We start from the raw sequence: 13,800 nt of genomic DNA, 5'->3' as shown, positions 1-13,800 counted from the left end.
CATGCCCATGAGACATCTAAGAGGTGTTTTTCTATGAAAGCTTCAGCCCATATCTGCCACATGATCCTAGGCCAATGTACTGATTTTTCTGAGCCTCGGTTTCTGTCACCTTAACATTGGGAGGTGGTTGAGCATGTATTGTAAAAGCATTTCCCCTGGTATACAAGTTACCCGATAAATGTTTACTGAACCCAAATTTGAGGGTAGAGGAATCAGAGGGCCCTCGGGGTCTTGTTTTGGCTAGACCTTCTCCTATAAACTTGTAAGTGATTTCCCAGGCTCCCACCTGGGACCGAACATTTCCAGATGGCCGCAGAAGCCCGTATGTCATGGGGAGGAGCTTTTATGGGAAAACAGCAGCCAGAGTAACTCTCCAACTTCTGACTTCTGCAGCCCTTCTTGGGCTGTAATCTGGAAGGGCGGACTTTGTGGCAGGAGGAGGGGGACAGGATGGTCACTCACAGAGTCAAAATCTGAGATGATCTCGTTGAGGAAGCGCAGACACTCAATGCCACCATTATTGATGCTCTCCTCCGTGTAGAAGTCAGCAAAGTTGGGCAGGGAGGCAAACATGACTCCAATCTCATCATAAGACTGGCTGTACAGCTCCTAAAAGAGGCAGGGCCAAAGTGCTCAAAGAAAGTCTAAGTGAACAATGTGCCACAGAAATGAATCTGTCTTCCACACCCATGACACCTGCACTCAGCCTTTTTGGACACACACATCTCCCAGACTATCCTGACTGAATTATTAGAAAGTAGCGTGTCACAACTTTTAATAACTAAGAAACAGCTTCTCTAGTCCCTGCAACAGCCCCAGCTCTGAGAAGAGGGTGGGGTGGAGCTGGGAAGTGAGGCCTGAGAACCAGTCTGAGATGATCACAGCCGACAGAAAGGTGGGCTTCACCGAGGCCTCGTCTTCTGAAACGGGCCTCACAGAGGTGTGTGGCCCACAGAAACAATGTATATGGCAGTGTCCTCTACCAAAGGCCTGTGAAATTCTTTTGCTTCTAATATTGTGGTGCTGGGTAGGTCCAGTTCTACCTGGGTCCCCAGGCCATGTCATGAGAAGGCAGAAGGCCAGAAGAAGACACACAGCCTCGTGGCTCCAGCACAGGGCCATGCCTCACCTCGTCTCTCTTCTTGGACCCCAGGAAATGGCGTGCCACATGCTCAGGCAACATATTGGTGACCAAGGCCTCATTCCAGCGTCGCATCTCATAGACACGTTCCTTCTGGTCGTGGACCTCGATCTTCCATAAGAATAGTGTCCGTGCCAGTTTCTCCACCTATGGACACAGACAGAGGCAAGATGTGAGCTCTGAGCTGGCCGTTTGAGGGAATTCCCTGGTTGCCCAGTGGTTAGGACTCAGTGCTTTCACTGCCGTGTCCTGGGATCAATCTCTGGTTGGGGAACTAAGATCCCACAAGCTGCAAAGTGCAGCCAGGAAAAAGAAAAAAAAGCTGGCTATTTGATGGGAAGATGAAAATGAGAACTTGAGGAGTTCCAACTTGGAAAAACTGAAAGGAAGATGGCTAGATGGCAAGGGAAATGAGACCCAGAAAGATTCGCCTCAACAAAAAGGCCACCCTAGAGCTGCAATGAAGATCCCAGCCCCTGTGGTTACAGGAGGATGTGAGAGGCCTTCTGCATGTGTGGTGCCTCCTGGGGCCTAACTTTAGCTACAGGTCTGCCCTGTGGGTGGTGGCAGCAGTGGGGATCTCCTAGTCCAGGGAGGAGGAGGAGTCCCCATTTCCAGCAAGCTCCATTTGAAGAAGTGGCTGGGGGGACTTCCCTGGTGGCGCAGTGCTTAAGAATCCCCCTGCCAATGCAAGGGACATGGGTTCGATCCCTTGTCCGGGAAGATCCCGCATGCCTCGGAGCAACTAAGCCCGTGTGCCACAACTATTGAACCTGCGCTTTAGAGCCCGTGAGCCACAACTATTGAGCCTGTGTGCCACAACTACTGAGGCCCATGCGCCTAGAGCCCATGCTCCACAAGAAGAGAAGCCACGGCAATGAGGAGCCCACACACCACAATGAAGAGTAGCCCCCACTCACCGCAACTAGACAAAGCCTGTGTGCAGCAACAAAGACCCAACACAACCAATAAATAAATAAATACATAAATTTTAAAAATAAAATAAAAGAATGTGACTGATTTTTTTTTTAAAGACCCAATGCAACCAATAAATTAAAAAAAAAAAAAAAGTGGCTGGGAATGGCTGTAGTTCCCGGACAAGCCACTGGGTGGCACCTGAGCTAACATGGAAGTAAGCCCCTTGCATGGGTACTTCCTGCCCTCTCTTCCCCCTCTTCCTTTTAACCAAACAAAAACTTCATCAGCTTCTTTCCCTTTGTCTTCTGGCTCCGCAGTCAGTGTGTCAGTGACCCCCAGAGCTAGGGTGAGCGGAGACCCACGGGCCCCTGGCCTAGGGAATAGAGATTTTATCCAGGCTTTTGTGCCCGTCCCCCAGGCTTCCTTCCGCTTCCCACAGGAGGTCAGAAGGAAGAGGTGAGAACTGCTGCTCTTATACTACTGAGGAAGAAACCAGAAACTGGCAGAGGTGGCAGCCTGACCAGGGTCACATGCCATGTGGGGTAAGGGAACCAGCGTTCCCCAGGAGCTTGGGTTCTTAGATCCTGGGGCTGCTTCTCGCGAGGCCTGATGGGCCCGCACAGAAGAGGAGGGCATGCAGGCACTCACGTGGCGGGAGAAGTAGTAGAAGCTCAGCATCATGACAAAGATCATTGCTGTCATCGCGTACTTAGAAGGCACCAGGGCCAGCCTGTGGGCCGAAAATAATGCAGCTGAGGCAGCACCGTGCCGCCCTCTGACAAGGAGTTTTATTCCCTCTAATTTGGCTGTGCTGTTTCCTGTCACCCCAGAAACTTCTCAGCAGCTTAAGGGCCTTCACATCAAGTCCAGACCCCCACTGGGCAGTAAGGCTTTCTGAAATCACTGGCTTTTTGTCTTAATAGCAAACAAAGTCAGGAGAGAGGGAGAGCCTAACATCTCAGTGATGGGACAAGGGCACAGTTTCCCCCCACCCCATGCTTGTTATAGCGGGCACCCATGTTTTTGTGTGGAGCTGTAAATAATTTCCATCACTGTACAGTATTCTATCATATGAATATACCACAACTTATATATCCATTTACTGTTGATGTCGTTTGGGTTCTCATCTTTTTGGATGTTTGTGTGTGTGTGTGTGTGTGTGTGTGTGTGTGTGTGGCTGTTTTGGACAGTGCAACTATGGACGTTCTTGTACACATACCCTGGGATGTATATATGTGCATTCATTTCTCTAAAGTGTATACGTAGCTGTGGAATTGCTGGGTCATAGGTCTATTTTCAACTTTACTAATTAACTCCAAATTGTTTTCTAAAATGGCTGTACGAATTTATACTCCCACCAGGAATGTACGCGTTACCACTATACATGATGTTATCAGACTTCTTAGTTTTTGCCAAACTGGTAGGTGTGTGATGGCCTTTCGCTGTGGTCTTAATGTGCTTGACCTTGATTACCTGAATGCCTTTCATTTATTAGTGCCCATTTAGAGTTCTTCTTTTGCGAAAGGTCTGTTCAAGTCTTCTACCCATCTTCTGTTAGGTAATCTTTTTTTTCTTTCAAGTTACTTAGACGTCTCATCAAGTCACTGAATCATACAATTCTAAATCTTTAGAGCTAGAAGAGACCTTGAAGAACTTCTAGTCTGATAGCCTTTTCAAGAGATGAAACTGAGACTCAGGAAAACTGGCCTGCCCAGGCCCCACAGAGAATCACTGCAGAGGGTAAGAGTCCAGGTGTTCTAGTTTGAATGCGGCAGTGTGCTTTCCTCCTCGTGCTTCTGCTTCCTGCTCTGCCAGCCGGTAAGTGCAGCCATCATCCGTTTGGCTGCCCCTTCTCTCTTTGCCTCAGGCTGGCCTGCTCTTCATCCCACCCTCTGACCACGCTGCCGCTGCTCTCCAGGCTACACTCTCTTTGACTCAGGAGAGGCCAGCGTGGCCAGATCAGCACTGAAATCTGCTGCAGACGCCTACAGAAACGCACACTAACTACTCTGGCTTGAGCATCCCACATCATGTGCCTGTGAAATGATGAGACCGTGGGGCTTTGGCCTATTGTATTCCCTGCCTCTAGAAGAAAGGGGCTGAAAACACAGACGCAGACGGGAAAGCAGTCACCCTTACCTGCCAGTGCCATTGAGCCCAGGGCTGGAAAATACCTGCATCTTCTCTAAGGCCACCACTGGAAAGCTGTTGGGACAGATAACAACACACTGAGGCCCCTTCAGGTACAAGAGGCTGGTGCCCAGCCAAACACTGAGGTGACCCAGGTCTTCCACTCCTCAAGAAGGGAAAGGATCTGTCCTGGGATCACAGCCAACCAGGGGCCCGTCTATGAGAGACCACGAACCCCAATTCCCATACAAGCCTTGGATGAGCCCTAGAGACAGACGGCCAGCTCAGTGCAGATCCACGACCTTGAAATGGGGACTGGGGGGTGGGAGGAAGGAGACTGTGCAGACCCCCAGACAGGCTGCATCTTACTCGCGTTCCTGGAAGCGTTTGCGGTCGTATTCGTCAAAGACGGGGCGCCAGGCGTAGATGTTGATCACGGCCGCGGCCCCCGCGATAAGCAGCATGAGCGTCAGCTTGACCATGTGGCTGACCTGCACCAGCATGATGGTGGCGATGAGGGACAGCACGGCGACGTAGCTGTAATACTTGGGGTTCTCCACGCAGCCGTCCTCTACCTGCACCCCCGCGGTGCTGTTGGTGGGTCCCGTGTAGCGCTGGAGACAGCTAAGCTGGAGGCCAGGACCCGGGGGGAGAGCACAGGGTGCGAGGGGACGGGAGACACTGTCAGAGAAGGGGGAGCTGTGGCAGCTGCCACGTCCCACGGCTCCCTCGAAAACACTGAGAAAGAAGGGAAAATTTACCCGGGGACGGTAATACGGAAGTCAGTAACTCCTGCAAAGCGCTTTACCATCACCTCCTCTGATCACAGAAATTCTGAGTGCTAAAAACACCACCACCATCACACAGAAAATTCAGAGAGGCCACCCTCGCCCGAAGTGGTGCAGCTAGCAAGTGGTAAAGCCAGAACCAGGAATCCGGCCGTTCGGTTTCAAACCCAATGTGCTCTGGCCCACGTCACACTGCTGCTCCTGGAGGGGCCGTGGGCCAGCCAGTCAGCCCCCCTCATGGCTTCACGGTGATGGCAGGTGGTCTCCACTCAGACCCATCACCTCTGGAGTCTGATCTCCGGTCCCACTGCTGGGCAGGTGTGGCCAATGCAAAGCGCATCCACACACCGCATCACGCCTACTTCACTTTCACCCACTGGCGCTCGTCTAGATTTGGGGACGTGCTTGGCAGGTGCTTCCAGCACGTGGAAAGCTTCACACCTCCCTAGTTTTTCACCCCTCCACTGGTGACGGGATCCCCAGATATCCTGCCAGTGTCCATGACCCTGTTAAACAGTGGTCCCCAGACCTGCGCACCAGGCTCCACGGGGCTCCTCTTCCCTGCACTGTGGCCGCCGGCAACCCATGAGCTCAGGTTCTGGAGCTCCTAACTCCATTCCTATTGGACTTTGGATCGCTGGGCCCTAGGGCTTCCCACCTACACCACTGCCAGAAAAGTCTCCACGCCGAGTTTTCTCCCATGCTTCCACTGTTAGAGATAATAAAGTAAATAACATGACATCCTATTTGCAAAGAGTAGGGCCCTGAGGGTGTGCCTAGTGCTACCAACATTGGAGGGAGCGGTGAGGCCTGACGAGAGCACCAGTGACAGCTGCAGGCCCCCAGTGCTCCAAGCTTCCCACTGCCATCCCTTCTCCCCAAGAAAGCCTCTGGCTGCCCCCTCACAGGACCTGCACAAACTGAGAAGAGCAGAGCAGAGGATTTCGGCTGCCACTGGCCACGTGGGCTCAGTGAAGCTGCCGTCCCCATGACCCACTTCTGGAAGGTCTGGCCTCGTTCAAATGGATGAGAGCCACACAACTGTGGGAGCAGGTTCACCTCCCTCGGCCTGATGGATGCCTGACGCTAGCCACACTGTACAGGATACTGAGGGTACGCAGAAAGCTTAGGAGCACTGGGGCCCCTGAGCAGTGAGACCTGGAGGCAGAAGGCACAGGACGGCGATTTAGAGCTGCTTCATCTCTCCACTCTGTTACTTACTGGCTGTGTGACCTAAAACAACGGATTTAACCTGAGAATCATTTTTTTCACATGAAAGTGCAGATGATGCCAACCTCTCAAGACTGTTATACAGATTAAATGAGTCCGTGTATGTAAAGCACCCAGCACAGGACCCAGTGCCTGACGCTGGGCTCCTGGACTCGGGGAGAGTGAGGAGCTGGGGGAGACAAGACAGTCTCAGAGGTGTCCTGGGGAGGAGACCTCGCCATCTGCCCAGGACACTTGTTTAGGAACCTAAGTGCCACTCCAAACCCGTGCCTAGTGGGGTGGGGAATGGGCTCGCAACTGCTTGTGCAGACCGATCTGGAAGCCTCCGCTGAGAGTGGGCGTCCCTTCAACAGGACAGCAGGGGCTCACCATGTCCACGACGTTGGCCATGACCAGAATGAAGATGGCCAGCATGGCCCAGGTGTTCCTGGCCCAGCGCGTCCGGTCGATCCAAGTCGAGAAGGCCACAAGCTTCTTAGGAAAGGCCTAGAAGGATGGAATTTCAAGGGCCTTGAGCCTTGACAGCCTTCTCCCCGGTAAACCTGGCTGCTAAGCACTCTGCCTGTTCCCACACATCCCAGGAACCTGCAACGTAGTGCTGTGCGCATGCGTCAACCGAAACCTGGCTGCGGCAGAGCCGAGAAGGCGCGCGGATCCCGGCTCCGTCCACCAGTCCTGCTGCAGGTGCGGGTAACACACCGCGGCTGCCCGAGCCTGTAGGCAGTCCACTCCCTGTCTCCGGACGGAGAAGCCAGGTTGGGGGAGGATTTTCAGGGCCAGCCGTCTTTGCCTGGCGACTCCTGCCTTCCCTGGGTCAGCGTACCTGAATCCCCCAAGTTACTCACAAGCCACCTGCCAGATTTTCCTAAAATACTGCTTTTTCCTTGTCATTCTGATCAAAACCTCTGCCTGGCACCCAGTGCTTCTAGGAGAAAGTCTTAATCCCTGTGTCTGGCTTTCAAGGTCCTCCACAATCGGAGTCAATTCACCTTCTAGCCGGGCATCCACTGCTTTTCTACATAGGTTCCCATTTATCTAGACTCTGGCTCACAGCCCATGCACGCTCCAGGGCCCAGCCCAAAATGGGTGCAGAGCCAATAATGAAGGAGGGTGTAACAGATGAATGGATGAGTGCCTGAACCATCCCAACGGAAGTCAGCTACTCGTCACCGTCTGCTAGGACCCCTCTCCATCAGTACCCACTTTCGCAGGGAGTGATGCTCACTGCCACGTGGCTCTGAGCCGAAAGGAACGGTGCTTCTTACCCGCGGAAAGATGGCAGCCAGTGAGCACATGGTCAGGAGCAGGAGCAGAACCTCCCCGACCACGAACGTCACATAGTTCGTCATTAGCCTGTGAGAGAGGAAACAGTGAAGAAGGGGACCAGAGGGAGTACGGATGAGGGTCAGGGGCCAGGAAAGTAAAGGAAGGGAGACAGAGGGCAGAGCCCCAAGCAAGGCACAAGCCTGTACCTGAAAAGTTTCGTGTGATGCCAGGGCGGCTGCATCTAGGCCTGGGGAGATGCAACCCTCCCCAGCTGTAACTGTTCTTTGGGACATTTCCCGAAGAAAGACTCACAGGTGCCCCAGGCAGAGCCCAGTAAAACCTGGGAAGGGATTCTCAGGAATGAGCTTTCTGCCGTGTCGCCATGATGACAGGGGAGAGCACGGAGCAGAGCGGCTTGCTGCCGAGGGCTTCTGGGAGTCACAGCACTCACCGCAGTCTCCCTAGACCTTCGGCCCAGGCACAAAGTAGACAGTAAATACTGATGAAGTGAAAGAGTGAATTTGGTCCTCACAACAATTCTGAGTTAGCGAGGGCAGGTGCTATTATCTTCAGATCATCTCCATCTTTCACTTCACAGATGAGAAAACTGATGCTCCAGGAACCCTTAGCAATGCGCCCAAGGTCACAGAACAAATAGGCGAGCAAGCTGTGTTCAGAACCTAGGACCATGTAACGAGTCCAAGGCTCTTTAAGTTCCCCAAACTGTGATCAGGACAGGGCTCCACATCCCCTCCCTTCTGGTGGGGACTCCCCGAGCTGGAGTGAGCTGCTGATCGGCTGCGGGGAGAAAGGAAGGGAAGGAGGGGACAGCCAGCCTTCAGCTGGGCTTCAGCAGATGGGGCAAGGATTCCAGAACACCCTGCCTTGACCCAGAGGACCTGCTACTGTGACAGCGGAGATCAGTCTGCACCCAGAGCCTGAAATCCATCGTTACCAAGACGAATCAAGAAAGGGAGCCCGTGGGCTGCGGGACCAAGGCTGAGGAGCGGCCCCATCCTGCCTCCTCGTCCAAGAGCCACTGAGGTCTCCATCCCCTGAACCACGCCCCCCTCAGCTTTCTCAACCCTGGTATGACCTCCTCTGTGATGCCAGTGCCGTTCTAGGACCCAGGGGCAGAGAGAAGGAAAGGGGTCCAGGGCGCGGTCCCAGCATTTCCAGAGGCTGCTCTGGGAGATGCGGGCAAGGAACAGAGCTTGTGCCCCCGCGTCAGGCTCCCGTGGAGGCCCACAGCCCCCAGGCCTAGGAAGCGCCTCACCTTGTGCCCTCCCCTGGCTGTCAGCACCTGCCCTGCCCCTCCCTCACCAGGGGTCGATGAGAATCTCGACCAGGGCTGTACAGAGCAGGACGACGCAGGAGCAGCTGAAGGCGGCCCCGCTCTGCTTCTCCTTCTCTACCGAGTAGCGGGTTTCCATCTCGGGGTCCATAAACCGCATGGACAGGAGGAAAGTGTTTCTCTTCTTCACTCTGCAGTGCAAACGAGCCCCATGAGACACAAAGGCCACATCGGCCTCCGCCTGCCAAGAAGGGGCCGTAATACTTAAGAAGACTAACTTCCTGGACCCTGGACTGGGGCCACACAAGGCACATGCCAAGGGCCAGGGGCCGGGTGTCTGCGGGGCCACTTACACCTGGGCGGACTCCCGCTCGAGCAGGGCCTCGTTGAGGAGCTGGTTGAGCTCCTGCTCGTCCTCAGAGGCGTCCACCACGCGATCAGCCAGGTCCTGAAGCCGCAGCCGCCGGCGAGGGTTGGGGAATGAGGGGTTGTCAGCCTGCAAGGCAGTACAGCCAAGTTGGGGGACAGGCGGGATGGAGCGGGGAGAAGCTGGGGAAAGAGGGCGGTGTCGGGGGGAGGGGAACAAAAGGAATCACAGGAGCATCAGCCCCTTGGCTCTCAAAACCATCTCCCAGGAAAAGTCTTTCCAGTGATCCCACTGGCTCCATCCTGCTTGGGTCTGGACCCAAAGCCACAGCCCTTCCTGGTTTCCCTGGACTCGAGGTCCCAGGCGCTGTGGCCCCTAACAGACGCTCTGCAGTGACTGCCCAATAAAAGCTAGTGAGGGGAGCAGCCACCAGGCTTCCGGCGGTAGACCTGGAGTTTGAGATTGCTGCTGGGTGAGCACAGTCCTGGTGCCTCCTGCTACGAGGCGGCGTCACACGGCCACCCACATCGGCATCCTCGGGGATGTAAAAGACCCCCAACCCTACGCTTAAGGGAGCTTTTAAAGGAGCTCCTATCTGACTCATTTAGGGGGAGGAAGATCTGAGGGAGAAGCAATGGAGAGAAAATAACATCCTCGTTGCTAGTGGGTGGTGGGGCTGGGGTACCCCCTACCATTTTTATTCCCAGTCACAAAGGAAAAGCCTCAGCTCCAAACACATGAATCCAGACTATGATTACACAGCCATCAGTCCAAATAACAGCTCGGACTGGGCTCATTAGAGCTGCCTGTATGGGTCCAAGAGCGTATCTGAAGCCAGAATCAAGATACCCCGGGCGTAAGCTGATACCCCGTATAATCCACGTGCCCCCAGCCCCAGTCCTCTTCTCCGTAACATGACGTGGATGTTCTGTTCCAGCACCAGGAACCTCTGTCCCTGAAGCATATCCGGGAGCAGTGTGACACTCGCTAATTTTGAGGACACAAAAAATCACAGGCTGCTAAACCTCTATCTGTGTCCTTCTTGTTAGTGTGTCACATTGAGTCTGTATTTACACTTTCTATCAAGAAAATCACAATAGGGAAAAGTTACTGAGCATTGTGGTGCTCAAGAAAAACCCAGTTTATCTTCAGTCCTCTACGCTCTTGTCCTCCAGCCCCTGATCGACAGGCACAGGGGCGGCGAGACCGGCGGTGCGGCCGACCAGCTCACGGCACCTCCGCGAGGCTGAGACCCATCCCAGCACTTGCCTTTGTCAGTGGATGTACTCAGGAAGCTCCTTAATAAAGGACAGATTGTGGACATTCTCCCAAGGTGGACCCTGTCCTCAGGGGGAGAGCCTGCTAATTCCTCTGGAAACCCCTCATCTGTGCGCAGGACTTGTGGGGTTCGGACCTAGCCAGAGAGGTGAGCCCAGCCCTGAAGTCTCACTTCCAAAATAGTGCCAGATCCTAGAGAAATTTCCATGGGTGTCCTCACTGCCCTCAAATCTCTAGGGTTCTGGGACATCAGAGCTAGACGAGGCCTTGGAGGTGAGCACCTCTTTTGACCTTAGCCACCCCCACCCCATGTAACTGACAAGGAGACAGTGGGACCAGGTTTGGGGGGTGACCTGCCCAAGGTTACACAGCTACCAAGGACAGAGCGCAGGCTAGGGGGCAGGTCTCCCTTCCCTCCTCCTGGGGCACCTTTCACCTCCCTGGCCCTGCCCACATCCTGGGCCTCGGCCCTGCACACACCTGGGCGTCTGGCTCATCAGGTTCCTCGGACGTGGAGCCGCTGGTGTGGATGCTCCCGTTGGGCTCCTTGGTCTCAATGAGGGCAGGGGAGCTGGGCTTTGAGGAAGGCGGCGCTCCATTTGGCAGGGCCTGCAGCAGAAGGGAGTGGCCATCAGGGGTCCCCAGGCACTGCCAGCTGTGCACCCGTCACGGGGTTGCTTTACTCTCAGTCTGGAATCTTTCCACTAGAGTTTAGAGGCCTTGTAACCTTAAAAATCTCACTATTCAGTTCCTCCTCTAGAACATCAATGTTAAAACGCTATAATTTTCTAGCATCAATTTCTAGTATTAAAATTTTTCTAAGCAGAGAAAGGCCCTATTGTTCCAACTCATATTTCTAAAACAGTAACTCAGTGACACAGTGATTCACAGAGATCTTTTCTGGGGGTAGAGCCCTGTCAAATGCCTTCCAAAAGTCTGAATAAATTCCATAAACCAATTTCCCCAATGATTAGTATTTTTCTTTGACAGAGAAAATTAAATACTCTATACAGGAAAACAGTTCATTCATTCATTCATTTACCAAGTATTTACTGAGCACCTACTGTGTGACAGGAACTGCTGTAACTCCTGGGGACACAGACAGAATGTCCTGACCTCACAGCCCATCTTCTAGTGAGGACAGGCAGACAACACGAAATGAAGAAGTAAACAATTACAGTCCATCAGGGAGTAGTGCTCTGGAGAGATGGAGCAGGAAAGGGGCACAGGGATGCTGGGGAGTGTGACTGTAAAGGCGGGGTCGGGGAGGTGTCACTGTGAAGATGACATTTCTGTAAGGACCTGAAGGAGCATATCACACAGCTCTCAGACAGGTTCCAGGAGGCAGGAAGCCTGGAGCGGGTGCGCCCGGAGCGTCTGGGCAGCAGCCAGGAGGCCGGCGCCTCCCCAGCCGAGTGAGTGAAAGGGGTCGGCCGGGGAGGACCTGCTGGATGGGGTTCCTGACCTCAGAGACTTTGGCTATTCTTCTGAATGAGATGGGGATCAAGGGAGGGTGTTGAGCAGAGACGTGACATGATTCACCTAACATCCCAGGAGGGTCCCTCTGGCTGCTGTGTGGGGACAGAGGGCGGTGGGGCGAGGGCAGGAGCAGGGTGACAGGTTGGGAGACCACTGCGCTGACCCAGGCCCGAGACAACAGTGGCTTGGGCAGGATGGTGGCTGCCAGGATGTGAGAAGGAGGGGCTAGAGCTGCATCTTGCAGGAAGGGGCTCGTGGATTGCAGACTGAGGTCAAGGATGCTTTCAAAGGTTTTGGGCTGAGCAGTTAAAAGAACAGAGTTGCCACTGACTGAGACAGGAAAGACTGAAGAAAAGGGTGGGTTTTAGGGAGGAGAGATCAGGAGCTCAGCTTTGGACCTGGTATATATACACAGATGGAGATTCACATGTGCCTATAAGTTTAGTGTAGGGATGCTCGCTGGGGCTGAGATCTCAATTTGGGAATTGTCGGAGACAGCACTTAAAACAGTGTCGTACACTGGGATTGGGACTGCCATTTTTACATTACTAATAAGAAAAAAAATCAAATTGTACACTTTAAATACATATAGTTTATTGTATGTCAATAATATCTCAATAAAAGTCCTTAAAATGTTTTTTTAAAAAGAACAACAGTGTCATACAGAGTGAAGTCAGAAAGAGAAAAGCAAATATTGCATAGTAACACATACATGTGGAATCTAGAAAAATGGTATATAGATGATCTTATTTTCCAAGCAGAAATAGAGACAGAGACATAGAGAACAAATGTATGGATATCAAGGGGGAAAGAGGTGGGGAGGGAGGAATTTGGAGACTGGGATTGACACATATACGTTACTGACACTATGTATAAAACAGACAACTGATGGGAACATACTGTACAGCACAGGAACTCTACCTAATGCCCTGTGGTGACCTAAACGGGAGGGAAGTCCCAAAGGGAGGGGAGATCTGCGTGTGTACGGCTGATTCATTCTGTTGTGCCGCGGAGGCTAACACAACACTGTAAAACAACCATACTCCAATAAAAATGAGTAATTAAAAAAACAAAAAACTGAATGAGACTGACAACAAGGTTAGTATAGACAGGAGATGTCTTTTTTTTTTTTTTTGTCTCTGTGCTATTTTTATTTTTTTATTTTTTTTATTTTTTGGGGGGTACACCAGGTTCAATCATCTAGGAGATGTCTTTTTAACACTTTGGAAAGGACCCATTGTGATAATTCTCCTCACACTCTCCTCCTTATCACTTTGTTCAGCTAAGCCCCCGGGAGAGGTTTCTACAGACAGAATGGTGTTTGCTCCCATGAGGCCCAGAGAAGCCTCATCACCTCTCTCCCTGCTGCTTCCTGTTATCACCCGCACATCATTCACGCGTCATCTCCGTGCTTGAGTATGTCTGATCACTGACTGCTGAGCGGCTTTGGTGATCGGCGAACATGGCCTTCTCGGAGCACATCTTGAGTTGGAGGTGTCTTAAATGACTGTTGAGCTAATCATATGGGCTTATGATAACTTGCTAAGTTGTTCGATTAACACACACTGGGGGCTGACGGCTGCTGTAGCGCCTTGTAGGGAAGACACCTGCTATAATCTACAGCAGCTCAACTTCTACGTTCCCCGAGACGGATGCACCACAGCACTGGGCACAAAGTGGCTGCCTGATACCAGCTGATGGGCATCACGTGCCAGAGGGTTCCTCTCGCTAATAAACAAAAAGCATCTCTAAATCAGGGGTGGAAAAGCCCTCAAAGGTTAGATATGAATATGCAATTCACAGGAGAAAATCAGCAGGCTGAGAGCCAGGTTAAAAGTGTCCAGTCTTACTAATAACTAAAGAAATGTGATTAAAACAGTGAGATACCCTGGTTTCAAATTCCTTTCAA

The 13,800-nt window shown here is 52.6% G+C and overlaps 1 protein-coding gene across 3 annotated transcripts in view; it reads right to left on the bottom strand.

Moving 5' to 3' along the window:
• ADCY3 (adenylate cyclase 3) overlaps positions 1-13,800 on the bottom strand; it is a 90,867-nt gene that overhangs the window by 3,735 nt on the left and 73,332 nt on the right. For all 3 annotated transcript variants that reach the window (XM_057741117.1, XM_057741119.1, XM_057741118.1), the window contains exons 9-18: positions 10,893-11,021; positions 9,121-9,263; positions 8,797-8,958; positions 7,473-7,560; positions 6,577-6,693; positions 4,559-4,818; positions 4,199-4,264; positions 2,708-2,789; positions 1,130-1,288; positions 463-609 (exon numbers count right to left, since the gene is read on the bottom strand). In XM_057741117.1, the coding sequence (XP_057597100.1) occupies positions 463-609; positions 1,130-1,288; positions 2,708-2,789; positions 4,199-4,264; positions 4,559-4,818; positions 6,577-6,693; positions 7,473-7,560; positions 8,797-8,958; positions 9,121-9,263; positions 10,893-11,021 (1,353 nt within the window). The remainder of the gene's footprint in view (positions 1-462; positions 610-1,129; positions 1,289-2,707; positions 2,790-4,198; positions 4,265-4,558; positions 4,819-6,576; positions 6,694-7,472; positions 7,561-8,796; positions 8,959-9,120; positions 9,264-10,892; positions 11,022-13,800) is intronic.

This window comes from Hippopotamus amphibius, chromosome 7 (genome assembly GCF_030028045.1).
Source record: "Hippopotamus amphibius kiboko isolate mHipAmp2 chromosome 7, mHipAmp2.hap2, whole genome shotgun sequence".
Lineage (NCBI taxonomy): Eukaryota > Metazoa > Chordata > Mammalia > Artiodactyla > Hippopotamidae > Hippopotamus > Hippopotamus amphibius.
The sequence above is the reverse complement of the archived record's forward strand: the minus strand, read 5'-3'. Positions and strand labels throughout refer to the sequence as shown.